The 16,338-nt window shown below is 41.1% G+C and overlaps 2 protein-coding genes, 1 long non-coding RNA gene and 1 other non-coding gene across 5 annotated transcripts in view; 3 read left to right on the top strand and 1 right to left on the bottom strand.

Moving 5' to 3' along the window:
* Positions 1–307: 307 nt before the first annotated feature.
* Positions 308–10,467, top strand: LOC120551084. 2 transcript variants are annotated; one of them, XR_005637820.1, is made up of 3 exons: positions 308–447; positions 4,939–5,086; positions 9,813–10,467. It is a non-coding gene; the product is annotated as an uncharacterized LOC120551084 (long non-coding RNA). The 2 variants fall into 2 exon arrangements; XR_005637821.1 differs by lacking the exon at positions 308–447 and adding an exon at positions 1,282–1,365.
* Positions 821–892, top strand: trnac-gca. Its single transcript has one exon. It is a non-coding gene; the product is annotated as a tRNA-Cys (tRNA).
* Positions 1,854–16,338, bottom strand: part of LOC120551080 (plexin domain-containing protein 1-like) — a 19,222-nt gene continuing 4,737 nt past the window's right edge. The window contains exons 2-13 of the mRNA XM_039788236.1: positions 12,198–12,358; positions 9,059–9,202; positions 8,796–8,865; positions 7,497–7,619; positions 7,294–7,412; positions 7,106–7,205; positions 6,691–6,786; positions 6,517–6,598; positions 6,376–6,436; positions 6,167–6,290; positions 3,775–3,935; positions 1,854–2,618 (exon numbers count right to left, since the gene is read on the bottom strand). Coding sequence (XP_039644170.1) covers positions 2,493–2,618; positions 3,775–3,935; positions 6,167–6,290; positions 6,376–6,436; positions 6,517–6,598; positions 6,691–6,786; positions 7,106–7,205; positions 7,294–7,412; positions 7,497–7,619; positions 8,796–8,865; positions 9,059–9,202; positions 12,198–12,358 — 1,367 coding nt within the window. The 3' untranslated portion in view covers positions 1,854–2,492. The remainder of the gene's footprint in view (positions 2,619–3,774; positions 3,936–6,166; positions 6,291–6,375; positions 6,437–6,516; positions 6,599–6,690; positions 6,787–7,105; positions 7,206–7,293; positions 7,413–7,496; positions 7,620–8,795; positions 8,866–9,058; positions 9,203–12,197; positions 12,359–16,338) is intronic.
* The window catches only part of LOC120551083 (dickkopf-related protein 3-like), a 19,742-nt gene continuing 13,875 nt past the window's right edge, over positions 10,472–16,338 (top strand). The window contains exon 1 of the mRNA XM_039788240.1: positions 10,472–10,594. The gene's annotated coding sequence lies outside the window, so the exon portion shown is untranslated. The remainder of the gene's footprint in view (positions 10,595–16,338) is intronic.

Below are 16,338 nucleotides of genomic sequence, written 5' to 3'. Positions count from 1 at the left end.
ATGGGAGTCAAGCGTGAAGCACGAAGCCTTCATGGTGCCTTCAGAAAGCGTCGGATATAGGAAGTTTCACTTGTTGTGCGTGAGTAAGTCATAGACTGTTAATATTAATATACAGTCTATGGAGTAAGTTAACAGACAGTAGGCTGCCAATTCAAATCCTCAAAGGCTCTATGTTGAAATTTCACAACGTAAGATAAAGCGTATTAAATCACAACAACAACAACAACAACAACAACAAGACAACTACCATCATTGATTTGTATTTACACCTCTCAAGTATCTCACTTGAGAAGTGTAAATAACGGGTTTCTTCTGAGCGCCTGAAGGCAGCGTCAAATGCATCAAGAGGATTCCGTAATAACCCTAAAAAGACCAGCAATTTACACTGAATATAAGACACATGGCATGACCTCTTACCATAATGCTCTACAATCAAACTCAAATGCAGTAAGTATGGACGCTATAGACACATACATGTCGGTAAAACTAATAGTTTATAAAGTTTGACGACAAATTCCGAACAAACTGTGAATGAGATCAAAGTCCACAGTATCAGTCAGTCTATTTTGACGCCATCTGCTGGAGAATGACCATATGTCAATAAGAATGACTAACATTACAACTGCCATCTTGTTTTCACTGTGGAATTAAGCTAAATGCTACGGTACAGTAGTTTACTGTGGTAACACGCGTCTCGTACTGTAGTGCGGGGATATTTGCAATAAACAGACCGTTGTTCCACCCAGAGACAGAATAACACCACTGAGTAACACACGTTGATTATCAGTAAGTAGTTAGCCTTTCGATGAAGTAACGCATCGGGGGTATAGCTCAGTGGTAGAGCATTTGACTGCAGATCAAGAGGTCCCCGGTTCAAATCCGGGTGCCCCCTCTTTTCCTAACTGCAATATAAAGTTTCTTCTTCTACAATATTACAAAGCGAATAGTTAACGCTATAACCAAAGAATTTCTAATATAGGGTTAGACCGGCTTTGCTATAACTTATTTGGTTACCATTGACGTGAGGTTATTAGGCAGTTGACAGCTAACGTGCTATTAGTGTATAGTCTGTGCCAGAGCCATAGAGAGAGAAATCTTTCTCTATCACTGTGGTCTGTGCTAACGTACGATCCTACCCTCGCTGTGTTGCTGTGGTGCAATGATTGTTTTACAATCCTCTTAAAATATTACATTATTAATGCTAGCAACACTTGGACTATTCCAGACCCCTGCTTTAGAATGGAACGTTCCACCTGCACTACTTTCAGTAATTAGCTACTTCAGAAAGTTGTTTAAAAGTTTTTTAGGTGTCCAATTAATGTACCATGTGTCACTATTTTCGCGTTAACGTGCGTTCATCGAACTGTAAGTGATGTATTTATATATTAATCTGTTGGTTAGTCATATGCGAAGATAATTGGACTATTTTTGTTGGACTGGTAATTGGGGTCACGCGTATAGGACCAACTAAGAGCAACTAACGTTAGCAGCAGTGCTAACTAGCTGCGCAGAGGATGGGGTCCTGTCATGGATGTATTAGCTAGGTGCTGTTTCCGTACGAGGTTCCCCGCCAGGACGCTCTAAATGATGCAGGAGTGTAAATTGCTCATAAAGCTAGCATAGCTGTTTTTTTGTAATTAAAGCATCTCTTTTGTTTCTCCTTTGTCCTTTGTCTGTGGGACAATTCGGAATCAATGTGAGGGTTGTTGACTTTCTTGTAGTCTTATGGGCTCCTTCATGTGACAGTTTAGAGCTCATCCTTATTATGGAAATAAACAGTTTGTTACCTGATGGCATTCACCTGACCGCTTTTCCACTTCATCAGTTCAGTCATACCAAGCATGAGATTATTATCAACATTCACCTTCAGCTTTTATTAGCAGACATTTAAACAGAAATGATAACAAAAACTCTCATAACTTGATGTCTCTAAAATTCATCCAAACAATATTTCTTCAGAGAAGTTCAAGATGATCATTATAATCACTATCAGGTACATAGCTAAATATCTGTTATATTGAAGTCCACAGAGATATAACATTCTATGAGCCAATCATTGGTCATGTGGAAGTTTCATGAAACAAAAATAACTCCATAAACTCAATAAAAACAAAAACACATGGTTAAGTTGTATGTTGGTTTGCAGTATGAAGGCTAGTTCGATTCATTCCCTGACATCAGCTTACGTTGATGTGTTTTTTGTACAGTTACACGTTTGCATCTCATTTCTGTACAGTCGGCTTCCTCTCAGACCCTCCAACCCTTGAATAATATGGCAGATCCCCTGTGTGATGGCAGAGAGCAAAAGACACAGAAAAAGTTGGCAAGAGCTACAAGAGTCAGTCAACACTGTCCATCTGCCAAGGTAGAAGTAGGGACACCCTGTGTTGATGGTCGGCCTGATCGTCCATATTCATCCCCTTGTAATAACTTTGCAGTCCTCAAGATGGTGTCCTTTCTTCTTCTGACTGAATCCTGCATGTCCAGGACTCTTAGCAGCACTGCTCAGCTTCAATGAAACCATCTTTTTCATGACCCCCAAGCTCGACCTCGGCGTAACTGGAGTGACAGCCCTGGTTTCGGAACTTCATGGAGGGCCAGTAGTTATTGGTGCGTCGCTAAGAACAACAGACAGTAGTTGCTAAAAGGCCAGGCAGCAGACAAACATGCAGTGGTGGAGGAAGTATTCAGATCCTTTACTTAAGTGTTGATACCACACTGTAAAAATACTCTGTTATATGTAAAAGTATGTGAGTATAAACAGGAAAATGTACTTTAAGTATTAAAAGTCAAAGATGAAAAAGGTCCCCTGTGACTGTGTATTATTGCATTAATGTTAAAGCAGCATTTTACTGTTGCAGATTTAACTATTCTTTATAGGACTGCAACTAATGATTATTTTCATTATGCATTAATCTTCTGATTATTTTCTCGGTTAATCGATTGTTTGGAAAATAGTGAGAAATGTTCTCAGAGCCCAAAGTGACACCCTCACAATGTTTTTTTTTGTCCAACCAATAGTACAAACTTCTAAATTATTACATATGAATTCAAACTATTAAAATAATTAAAAGGATAAGCAGAAAATTGTCACATTTATGAAGCTGCTGGAGCCATGAAATGTCTTAATAATAATTAATAATAATTGTAATTGTTTAAAAAATGAAAAAAAGTTGCCAATTAATTTTCTGTCAATCGCCTAATCCATAAATCGACTAAACGTTTCATCTCAGTGTCAGATAATACATCTAGGGTAGTGACTTAAGATACACTTACCCTAAGATACACTGTCAGATAATTGTAGTGAAGTAAAAAGTACTACATTTTCCTCTGAAATGTAGTGGAGTAAAAGTAGAAATGAAAAGAAAGTGAAGTTCAAGTACCTTACATTTGTACTTGACTAAATGTACTTAGTTACATTCCACCACTGTAAACATGAGTGTGCATGTGGGATATTCCTGATAACCCTTTAGCACATTGTAATTCAAGTGGTCTGAGAGAAAACAAGACTGCTGCACCTCCTGTTGGCTCTGTTTTTAGGCTTTAGAAAATCTAGCCCGTGACGGGAGACTTTGGCCAATCACAGGTCCTTTCAGAGAGAGAGCATTCCTATTGGCTGTTCTGCACATGTAGACAGAGAGGGGAGAGGGAGAGCTGCAGGAAGAGGTCTCACTCTACTTAAAATTCTGGTGGTTTGTTGCTTTCTACCTACAGCAGCTTTAAACAGAAAAATAAACTGTGACTACAGAATGCATGCATTTGTTTTTTTCTCACCTGCATGAGGTAGAACGGTGGAGCAACTGTGGGGTGCGTGTTGATGTAGTAGACAGCCAGTAAGGTCAGAACTACAAGCAGAACCAGCGCAGCCACTACACCTGCTATGATGGCCAAGTTCCCTGTTTTCCCCTTATGGTTTGGTGGACCCGTCTGTATATCTGAAAGGAAGGAAAACACAGATTGTTGTTGCATGTAGAAGTGACCAGCTAAAGAGGTGACTGTAACCTTAAGGCGCTGACACACCGAGTCGATAAACGGCTGTCGGACAGTCTGGCGAGGTCAGTGACTCGAGTCTGTTCGGTGTGTTCCGTGCCGTCGTCCATCAGAGGGGCCGTCGGCCTTCATTTTGGCCGATTTGACATGTTGAATTGGCGGTCGGACTCAAATGACCAATCTGATTGGTAGAGTGCTAACTCGGAAACGGGGAGCGGAATGAGCATGAATAGAGTCTTTCAAAATCTGACAAAAATCTTTTAAACTGACCTTTGTCGATCTGAAATGAAGACACTTAAAATGTTTTCAGAAACACGTTTCGGTGAACTATTTTAGTACAATATGAGATCGTATTCTGAACAAGCCGCCGTGACAGTCTGTCTTTGAATTTCCGGAGAAACCAGACCTACGTGTCGCGTTTGTCCAATCAGCTGCCAGTTTTCATTTTTGGGCAACAATACAGATTAGCGCCGCCTGCTGTTATGGAGACGTATTACGTCTTGTCGTTTTAGTGTGTTCCGAGGCACTTTTTTGACCAACTCGGGGGGAGACCGATCAGTCCAACTGCCTTTTCTGCCGACGGTGGGCCATCTGTGTCTGCAGCTTAAGAGGCATTCCTGAAGTGTATGGTCTGACCTGCTGGGATAATATTGGTATGAGTGTCTTTAAGCAAGACAACTGACAACAAGAGGTCTGTTGTACTTGTCAACTAATATGTGTTTATAAGATAAAGCATATTGGTAAATGCTTTATTCACGCTCCAGAAAACATTAACTCATCACTCAATGTGCATCCTAGAGGTTGAGAAAACTGGTCTTATATAGGCTACTCATACAGTCGGTAATCTTTTGTCAGATTTCAGATGCCTGTTTTCACTACATAATAATAAGAATTTGTAATTCTTTTGGATGTTGAATTTTTTTCTCCTTCTTATTTGTCTTTTTTTAGCCATTGCAAAAAAGCCAGAAGTGGACCGAAATCAGCCCGATTTGTGGCGACTGAGTGAGGTCGAAAAGGTTGCAGATGTAGTTCATGTTTTCCCAGCTTGTCTCGCCTGGACAAGCACTTGAAGGACTGCCACATTCTTTCTAAACACGTGAGTACCCATTTAAGCTAAGATAAGATCCCTATAGGAACGTGTCAAACACAAGGCCCGCGGGACAAATCCGGCCACTTGTAGATTTAGATCCGGCCCGTATATATCAATTTGGCTACACAATAAATTTTGGCCTGCCTAGTTGTGCGCCAAACCAAAAACACAGGAAAGTGTTTTTTAAACTGCAATTACCTGACATTCAAAGCAAAATATCGCAGATTTGCCAACTCTGAGACTCGGAAATTCCCCCAGAAGCAGAGAGTTTTCATATACAGGCTGTGAAACAGGTTGTTGTTAAAAAAATGTATCATTGTTTCGCTTGATTTGCTAAATTCTATGATGGCTAAGGAACTCTTTTGATGACTTTTGTAGGGCTTCATGTCAACAAAAAGCGTACAAAAATGTCGGAAAAAGCAACACATTTACAAAAAGGTGACAAATGTCTGAGAAAACCACAAAAACGTCGGAATAAAAACAACAAAACTTAGGAAAAAAGCTACCAAAATGTTAAAAAAGTGACATGCAGTAACAAACGCACGTCAGTGTCTGGCCCTTGGTGTGATTCTCTTTTTCCAGTGTGGCCCTTAGTGAAAATGAGTTTGACACCCCTGCTATAGGAGATGACATGGCATAGCAGCACCGACTATTAATTGTAGTTACCATCAAGAATAGAGCTTCTTAGTACATCTATAAACAAGATAAAAACAACAGACTCTAAAATAGGATAGGTTAGCCGTGCAGCATAAATAACCACGGCAGAAGTGAACCACCACCATAACACGGAAAACCCACGGGTTAAACCTGAAGTCACCTCACTAACGCCCAAATCCTGCTGCGTAGTAAAGGCCCCAGGACTTTGAGCGTTCTGTCCCTGACAAAGTCTATGTTGTACTATTATAAATATATTATAATAACGTCAAACCAAATAATCTTCACTATTTCTGGAGAAGGCTGAATCCAAGTCACACATTAACTGTCAAACAAAAGTCCAGTCCAGGGATCTGGATTCGTCTTTCTCCAGACATGTACCACCAGAAGGATTGAGATGAACCTTCGGAGTCTGTTTCAGAGAAAGTTTACCTTTAGTGACAGGCGGGTCTTCGATCACTGCTGAAGAAGGTGTCGGACCTGGAGAAGACTGGTTAAAGGAGCTCATAGATCCCTCAGGTAGTACCGGGTTGTAGTCCTCACACTTGCCCTTTGCCTGAGTGAATGCCCACAGGAATGACTCAGGAAAGACTGAAACAGCTGCTCATTTCTCTGTTGTATAACTGGGAAATGTGTCTCACCTCTTCAGGGCAGTTATAATCTAACCATTCTTGTCTGTGCCGGTCGATACCGTCCGAGCATCTGAAACTCAGAACAAAATGAGAAGAGCCAGGCTCTCTGCGGCTTCATTACAAGGTAAATCTTTCGGAATTTCTTCCTACCGTTGAAGTGTGTTGCACCAGCCACAGCCGGTTGTCAAGTTGGATGTTAGGCAGAGATCACAGGATGTGTGTTGGAGACAAGCTGGAGGAATCACACACACAGTGTCCTGGAGTTAGAGAGGTGAATAATGAGGCTAGGCTCTCATATAAACGCTGGTCTGTAAGGATACTTACTGGGCAGAGGTGTGAAGTCGAAAGCAGATCTGCTAACAATCTTTGTGATGTCAATCTCAACACGATGATACTCATAGATAGTACGGCGATTTGCATCTTCAAGACAAATCTAAAATGTTAGTGTGTTTGCAATATAGGCAAAAGTCTTATCTTTAGGCTTTTTTACTGGATCACATTTTACATTTTTTTAATTGAAAGTTGGTATTTTGTTCTATGAAATAATGTTGAGGTGAAATTGAAATGAGGTTTATATGTTATAATAAAAGAAAAGTATGAACATATTGTTATAAGAAGAAACAGAATGGAGAAACCTGATTATCTTCGTCACAATGGCAGCAATGCGTCTCCATACTTTTTAAAGTCAGCTGTGTTTAAAAAAACAAAACAAAAACTAATTTTATTTCTGAGAACTCACCTGAGAGCTGTGAGGAGGGGAGGAGTGCCATGAAAGCATCAGACAGTCCCACTTTCACTGGATGCTCGGTGGAATTCATTTTTTCCACTGGTATAGGGATCTAAAAAAATAACAGCAGTGTTTGTTTTAACAGCTGTAGAAGTGCACAGATGATGAAGAAAGCAGTTAAGTTGAAATCCATCACCTACATCTCTGTAGTTGAAAACAATGGTTCCATTTCTGTGGAGGACTGCCTGGAAAGTAAAAGGTCCTTCAGCTTCTCTGTCCTTAAACTGGACTTTGTCCCACTGCACCACAAACAGATTACCTGCAGAGCAAGATTCAGAGGCTGGTTAAAGAAAACCAGGAGCTTCCAAACATTACCGACTTCACAGAGGAGCTCCTCGCTCACCGTTGTCCGAGTACCTCACTGTTGAGTTTTTGGAGAAGCTGGGGTCAAAGTTGGCCATGAGGGGCGCAATGTACTGTGTGGCGGTCAGCATTCGATGAGTAATCTCCCCCATGAAGATGAACCCTGGGCGGAAACGCAGGCACAGATGTTAACTACAAACTTAGCACAAACAATGCCTGGTTTTTTTGAATGCATACTGTAGAGTTTCATATAAATCCATAATACATCACAAAATATGAGTCAAAATGATCAAAAGCCTTGGTCTAATACTTTTAATCTTTGATTAGATACGTCCTAATTTAAATGCAAATGTATGTATAAATAAAATAGAAATGTAGAAATGGAGACTGTTTTAGAGCATTTTATTCATGCAAAGTTCTTGTACGACTTGTCCATGTGAACAACATTTGAGAAATTTGGGTTCTTTTGTCAAACCTAAAAAGTTTGTTTTTAATTTAATTTACATTTCTCAGTATAAGATGGTATCTAAGTATGGTATTGATAAATGTATTGTTTTGGTACAGAAACTCAGATATTGTGTGAAAAAGCCTAAAAACACCAAGGCCTTCTACCAACCATTGTTTTCCATTTATTTCTATATGGGAGGGAAATCAATCCACAGAACAACAAGTCTGTTTTAATTTTTGTTAGTTACATTATCGTTATGAGATGCAGCAGGCGTCTTGTTCACTGTGAGAGGTTATATATCTGTAGCAGGTTTCAAGAGTCTGACGACTGATTTTCATACCATATGGAAATAAAATTCCATTTCCTCCCCCGATATATATCAACTTTTTATGATGTGACTGAAGTGCACACTTTGGTCAGTTGTCCTGATGTTACCTAAATCCATTCGCATCCACGTGAAATATAGGATGAACAACCACAATGCTCAATTCAACACAGCAATTCAAACAATAGCAATGTACTGTAATGTTTGTTTGCAGCAGGTATATGTTACAAACATCATGAGACGATAGCTTGATTAAAAATTACTATGCTGTGGAAAAAAATATATAAAATTACACTCATTTTGCACATAAAGTTTTTCATTCCCATCCACTGCACAGCCATTAGCATAGCATAATGTTGAATCAACAAATAACGTTGGGTTAAGGACAAGTCTTTAAGCAATTAAATCCAACAACAAAATGAAGGCATTTAGAATTAACCAGATTTACAGTATGTTATGCCTGAATATTTCCCCAGGGTAGGACAAAGTCTCCTTGAGCACACTGATTGGAAGAGCACAATAGATGAACGCTGCTGTGATATCAAATAAGATAAAGTGAAACTCACCACCAGTCGCTACAATAATTTGTCTCAAGTGGTGTCCATAAAAAGGGAAGTCAAAAGAAAGTGCCACCCTCTGTGGAAAAGAAAACATATCAGACATGGCTGGGTGTTAAATCGTGTGTGTGTGTGTGTGTGTGTGTGTGTGTGTGTGTGTGTGTGTGTGTGTGTGTGTGTGTGTGTGTGTGTGTGTGTGTGTGTGTGTGTGTGTGTGTGTGTGTGTGTGTGTGTGTGTGTGTGTGTGTGTGTGTGTGTGTGATTGATCTCACCGCTGCCTGTCGGTGTGCATTAGACAGTATGCCGTGGATCTGGACTTGGCTCTTGTGCAGGGAGTTCAGATCTACCCACAAGTCCTTCGTCCGTCTGTCTGTTGGACCAAAACTCTTCCATGTGTAGTACTGCTGGGTGTCCTCCTTAGAGAAACGGGTCATTCATGGGGAGGTACTTTAGAGTGGGTTTAACAGCCATTTATTTGCATTATAATGATATCACTATTTCACGATTCATAAAATTGTTGCCATACAATTCTTAAATGATTGTAGGTACCAGTTATTGTAGGTACCAGTTAGGGCTGAATGATGTGAGGAACACACATAATTACAAATTCTCTTACCAGTTTTGGGATTGTGATTCAAATTGCAATTATTTTCTAGAAATTAAACCCAGTATGCCTGTATTTTACAGCATTAGTGGTCTGCATAGTGTTATGTGTTGTATATAGTACAGACATTGGTATATAGTACAGACATTGGCAGGTAGTGCATATTAACCTGTCAGTTAGAGCCCTAAATTATAGGCTATTTCATAGATAATACATTAGACATAATTAACATGTGTGAGGAAAGTATGTTCACCCTCTTGTATGTGTTTTTCCTAATAGAGTGGTCTCTTTCCTCCACAAACCTCAAAGCATTCTTAGTTACATCATCATCAGGCCGAAAACCTTTATATTACATTGATAAAACCTTGACCGGAACATTTGTTTATTGATGTCTTTTGTGTGTTTGTCTTCCCCCCCACCAGACATTTTGTCATGACATGATCGAGTGTCCTTGTGATGGTGAATCAGAGAGGATCAGGGTCGATGCCACATTAGGACTGTGGTTCCCAACCTGGGCTCGGCACCCTACAAGGAGTCGCTGGATGAATCTAAGGAGTTGTCAGGCAAGACAAAAAATCTTCTACACAAAATCCTGTACTTTTTTTTGTTTTGTTTTTTTTGCTTCATCCTCTGATTGATCTGCTCACAAATTAAAGACATACATCCAATCGAAAAAGGGTTATGAGAGATGTTTTGTGTTAAGGGGTTATTTGGGAACCACCGCACCAAACATCTGGGATTTATCTCCTCTATTTCTGTCCAAACAGTTCCACTTGGGGGAGCTGTTTACACATTGCATACAGTACTCTGACGTACAGATCGTACAGATCTCCACTTTGATGGCATTATTAATGTATGCCACACTTGAAGGTGACAGAGAGCAATGGTTCTGGGGTTTAGTGTGGGCTCAGAAAGTGGAGCAGTTAAATGCAGCGTTCTCACTGCCTCTCCGGCTGCTCCATATACAGCAAGTGACCCACTTTTATTCTCCCATCTTCACTGCCTGACACCAGCCAATGTTTTCTAGAGGAGGGGGGGTGTGGGATTTCTAGGTGAGGAGAAGGGAAAAATCATACACTTTTCCCTCACAGCTGACTGATTTATTAAAGAGATTCCCACTGGACAAGAGGTGGAGGGTTTCGGAAATTGGGATCAGACCTCCCCCCAAAAAGGCAACAGCAGGGTTACATGTGATCTTGTTCAAGTGAGTCATTCATAAGCACACACACACATGCACACACACACACACACACACACATACTCACGCTTAAACAAACACTGTAAGTTGGCAGGACAAGACTGTCGTCTGTTTTCAATTTCGAATTGGAGGGAGAGGAAATACAAAAAAAAGAGCGTACAACACAATTTATTTGGGTTGAATTTTACTGAGGCTAATTCAAGTGAAAGAAGAGTCTGGGACATAAGACACAAATAAAACCTCAAACACACTTGTAAACACACTTGTAAAAGCTAAAGAGTGGAAAATGGCACAGGAGAAGTCCACCTGACAGAATAACAATAACCTCCTCTCAAAGCTTTGAGCGAGTGACGTATCCGTCATGTCTACGTCATTTTCAGGTGAAACAAAAGCTACACTCGTGTCTTTGAGTCAGTCTGTAGAGCTGTGTCCATCTCATCCAAGGTCACTATTTTTGTGGCAATTTGTGCGTCACTATTTTTTTAGCAGATGCAGCTAGGTTGCTAGCTAGTTATGTAGGATGATGATCTCCTCATTAATCGGGATGGCACTTTATCACAGTTCAAGCTCTGTTTTATCCGAGACAATCCTGGATGGTTTCATAGAAAAGCTCAGGGAAGTTTGCTGTGCGCTGCTTTTTAACAGAAGTTCGGTGGTTAACCAAACCATTTACCAACCAGTTAGTCTTTATCCTTAAAATCATTTCTCTTGTAAAACCGAAAAATACTGCATTAGCTGGCATGCTACAGCTGATCAAATCTGCCAGCTACAGTTGTCATTTCACCCAGCAAAATCTACGTTCGTCAGCTAGAAATAAGAGGCTGTTTTTAAGGATTTTAAGATAAGATGTACTTATTGTCCCCAAGGGGATTTTGCTCGGGCAGTATTAGTACACACAGCTGCCATAAACTTAAAACAATACGTAGCCAACAAGACAGCACAGTGGTACATTAAGGGCCCTATCTGGCACCTACCGCAATTTCCTTTGTACATCGACGCATGTATCATTCCTATTTTGCACCTGACGCACAGCAGACTTTTCCCTCCACAGACTCATGTCGGTAAATTAGGGAATGAACTTGCACTCCCCTGGGCGGTTCAGCAAAAAGAGGAGGCGTGTTCCGGCGCAAACGTTCCCTGGTGCTATTTTGCAGTTTCAGAAAACAATTCCGCACCGCGCATACACTCTCATATGCTCTCATCATGCTTCTCTCATATCACGGACCCAGCAGTTCTCATTTTTACAAACCATACATAAATACAAGGAAAAATATGACCTTGTTTTACACAACATTTCCATGAATCATGGATGTGTTTATGACATAAATGAGGAAATATTAGAGGACTTAAGGAGATGTGATGTTGAATTGCATGTGCCGATGCCACTTGACCCAAATGCCCCAGCAGCAGCACGGGAGAGGAGAGACAGAAGAGCTGCATTGTCTATAGTGAGGTAATCACGGTCTAATGTTAGATTACATTGCAAAAATATCACCATGCATTCATAACCTTGTGATTCAGTGAGAGTGAGCCCAAAACATCGGAAAGAATGTTTTTGTGACATTTCTTTATTTACATTTTGTGTCAGGGTCAGTTATTTGGATCTCACCACTATGCGGGTCATGTTGTCAGGCAGGGTACTGATATCAAGTCCTCCTCCTTCAGTGTTGCGGGCTTCTCTGTGTCTGTGTGGGGTCTGCTGGTCCCTCCTGGTTCTGTGTAAACCGGACAGATCCCCAGTCATCTGCAGAGTAGTCCCACTCAGTACATCTAGAACAAGACAGGCATTATGGTGACTGAACAGTTTTCACACATGTGGGCCCTGTATGAACGCACAGATGTCTTCTGAACTCTGCTGGGCCCAGATGTTTTTTCTTACCATACCTTCTACATGCTGTAGTAAGTATTCACCTGATAAATCACCCAATTCTAGATTCCAGCCCTTTGAGAAAAACATCATTGTTGACTTCTGTCAATGATTTCAAAACGTGTGAAAAGAGCTCTGAGACTATCTGGTAAAAATGTTGTCTTTAAAAGAATTGGAACAGTTTGAAACCTTGCAGTCACATCAGCTCATTATTGGTTACCATCATTTGGATCATTAACAGGCAGACATGCCCACAGTAAATGTAATCCATGTTTAGAGCAATAACTCACACAAAGACAGAGAAAACCCCAACTCATAAAACCAATAAAAACAGATTCATGGTTGCCTTTTTTTTTTTTTTTTAATCTGTCATGCAGAAATACTGCCATGATGTATTTCTAATTTCTGCATTTTAAACTAATAATGTAGCGTGTGTGTTTTGGCTGGACTATAGGTGCTTATGGACTAATTGTGAATATAATACAGCCTTTATTTGGGGGCCAGCGTTCTTTATTGGCCAAGTATTCCTGTGTGCATTCTTGTCTCTGCTGACCACCTACATCTCTGTGGGTTTTTGATCATCATCTGCTCAACAGATCATAGATGGATGTTTATATTCTTTCACATTTGGAACTTTTCTTCTATTTTTTTTTTTTTGACAGTGAACTGATCCATGACTCAGTGTCCTGTGCACATTTTCAGACATAGTTGTGAGATCAGCAGAACTCACTGATCGTTCAGCCGGGTGAAGGTCTCTGCTGTTTTTCCTACTGGAGAACAAGTTGAAGGTTAAATCCAGTTTGCTGTGTAGCTTTTATGTGAGCTGTTAGTTCACTGATCCGAGGTAAGAGCATGTTTATGAACATCTTGAGAGAGAGAGGAAAAGACAAGAGCCAGCCTGAGGTTCAGACCCCCCTCTCAGCCTCTTTCTATTTAAATTGTGTTTACAACTTAAGACCAGAAGTATGTGCACACACTGGGTCTGGTCCACCATTTTTTTTTTTTTTTTTTTTTGATCTGGAGCTGTTTTTCTTGGTTTGGCTTAGTCCGTTTGTGCCAGTTAAAATGCTATAGTTTGGGGAAGTTCCTTTCGTGTTTCAGCATGACAATGCCCCCAACCCCTACACAAAACCAGGTGCATAAATAGTTTTCCCAGTTTGGTGTGAACTTGTCTGGCCTGCACAGAGCCTTGACCTCAACCGCCATCCATCACCTTTGGGATGAACTGGAATGCTGACGGTGAGCCAGACCTGATCTGTATTACCTAACCTCAGTGTTGGACCTCACTGATGCTCTTGTGGCTGAATAAGAGAAAGTCCCTACAGCCAAGTTTAACATCTGGTGGAAAGCCTTCCCAGGAGTGTGGATTCTGTTATAGCAGCAGATTAATGCCCAATGTTTAGAAATGAGATGTTTAACAATCACATACAGGTGTAATGTTTGGATTTCTACAGTCCTTTGACCTACGTGGTCAAATTATATTTTTCCTCTGTGCGGAAACATAAATATTACTGCTTATTAACTTAATGTATTTTTGGCATTTGGGCTCTCTTTGTTTGCTATTTGTTGGAAAAAGCAGATGATATGTAAGTAGTTGTCGATTAAAGGAATAGTGCAACATTTTGGGAAATATGCTGATTTGCGTTCTTGCTGAGAGTTAGATGAGAAGTACAATATCACGCTCATGTCTGTATGGTAAATATGAAGCTGCAGCCAGTTAGCTTAGCTTAGCATAAAGACTGGAAACCAGGGGAAACTGCTAGCCTGGCTCTATGTAAAGGTAACAAAATCTGCCCCCCCCCCCCCCCCCCCCCCCCCCAGAAAGGGAGGGCGTTGTATACCAAGCCTCTAATTGGCACACAAGACGTATACGTCTCCGTAACAGCAGGCGGCGCTTAATCTGTATTTTTAGTACACTCAAAAAAAAACGTACGCTGATTGGACGTAACGCATCACGTGGGTCTAGTTTCTCCGGAAATTCAAAGACAGGCTGTCATGGCGGCTTGTTCAGAATACGATCTCATGTTGTACTAAAATAGTTCACCGAAACGTGTTTCTGAAAACATTTTAAGCTAGAAATAGGCCGTGCAGTTGTTGAATGCGTCTTCATTTCAGATCGACAAAGGTCAGTTTAAAAGATTTTGGCCAGATTTTGAGAGACGCTCATTCCGCTCCCAGTTTCCGGGTTAGCACTCTACCAATCAGATGGGTCATTTGAGTCTGACTGCCGGCGGTGCCCGCCCCGCCTAGCGTGTGTAAACCCTGACGAACTTCGGGCAAATTTGAGATTTGCTCTGCAAGTCAGTCTGGCGAAGAGCCCATTCAAACCCATTTCCGATGTCCCCAAAATCGAGGCACCAATCACAACCGCTGAGGTGGGCTTTACACCAATCACAACTGTTGAGGCGGGCTTTACTCAACGACGATAGCGCAGCGACGGCGAGCAGCTTATGGTTTACATTCAACATGACGGCTACCGAAGCGCAGTGTCACCCAGATCGTTGGTCTGATTGGTTGAAGGACTATCCAATGCTCCCAGAGGCATTTGAGCGGCGTCCGTTGGTGACGCCCATTTGGAAATGAACTGTCAATGAACCTTTCCCAGACCCTTCTCAGTTACAACTGAGTCTGGGTCTGGTGTCAACCAGGCTACACCCCGCCAATTATACATGATGAAGGCCGACGGCTCCTTGGATGGACGACGGCACTGAACACACCGAACAGACTCGAGTCACTGACCTCGCCAGATTGTCCAACAGCCGATTATCGGCTTGGTGTGTCAGCGCCTTAAGGCTCACAGATTAACACGCTATATCTTGTTTATTTAATCGGTACGACAAGTTTTTTACGGGAGATTATGTGCAGGACTATTTGTTGGCCAGATGCTGTAAAACCACTAGACAAGTTATCTCGTCAGAAATAGATGAAGTTCTTTTAGGCTCACTGAAAGCTTTACCTAATTGGGGTGTGATATCTTTGCATTCAGATTGAATGAAGTGAATTTTCTGTTGGCAGAGATGAAAAAACAAAGAAACAAAGAAAAAAAAGAGGTTTAAGATTAAAAATAGGACAGGAGAAAAGAAACAGCAAGGTTGTCCCACACACCGGGGAAATATCTCTAATGAGGAATCTTGTTTGATTACGATGCAGAGAAAGCTATTTCCACAGATTCAGAACAAGAGGCTCCTAATTGGGTCAGATTGGCAGCACTCATCACTAAACAGCTGAGGAGGCGTCAAACAGCAGGGAGGAGGAAGAGCCTTAAGGGGGAGGAAGACTGCAGGTGGCAGATCAAGGACTATGCATTAGTATACGATTGTGCATGCATTCCTCTGCAGCCTTTACACTTTATAGGTCACTTCTCAATTTTGCTTTATAAACACAAAGTGTTTCCTGAAACAAATCTAACCTTATAATTTATATTATAACCGTATAACTGTGTGCATGTGGGCCCGGATGGACTTCCAACTAAAATAGTGCTAAAGAGTATTAAGAGTGGGCTGTACTTTGCATAAGGAGCATCAGGTGTGTGTGTGTGTGTGTGTGTGTGTGTGTGTGTGTGTGTGTGTGTGTGTGTGTGTGTGTGTGTGTGTGTGTGTGTGTGTGTGTGTGTGTGTGTGTGTGTGTGTGTGTGTAAAAACACATCCTGGTGAATTTGAAACAGGGCACAAAACAAACCCCCTCTAATCCTGCAGATGTATTTTGAATGATTAACAAATATACAGCTGTTTTGAGAATATGGCACCTGCATGGCAGCAGTTTCCACTACATCTGCGTCTGCATTGCAGCAACCACTTTATAAATCTAGTGGGTGTTGGGAGTCACATCGAACTAGGCCACAGCATTTTGAACCATATACAGCGTGCTATGGATATACACATTG

This window comes from Perca fluviatilis, chromosome 21 (genome assembly GCF_010015445.1).
Source record: "Perca fluviatilis chromosome 21, GENO_Pfluv_1.0, whole genome shotgun sequence".
In the NCBI taxonomy this organism is placed as follows: domain Eukaryota; kingdom Metazoa; phylum Chordata; class Actinopteri; order Perciformes; family Percidae; genus Perca; species Perca fluviatilis.
This window is presented reverse-complemented; position numbering and strand designations above follow the sequence as displayed.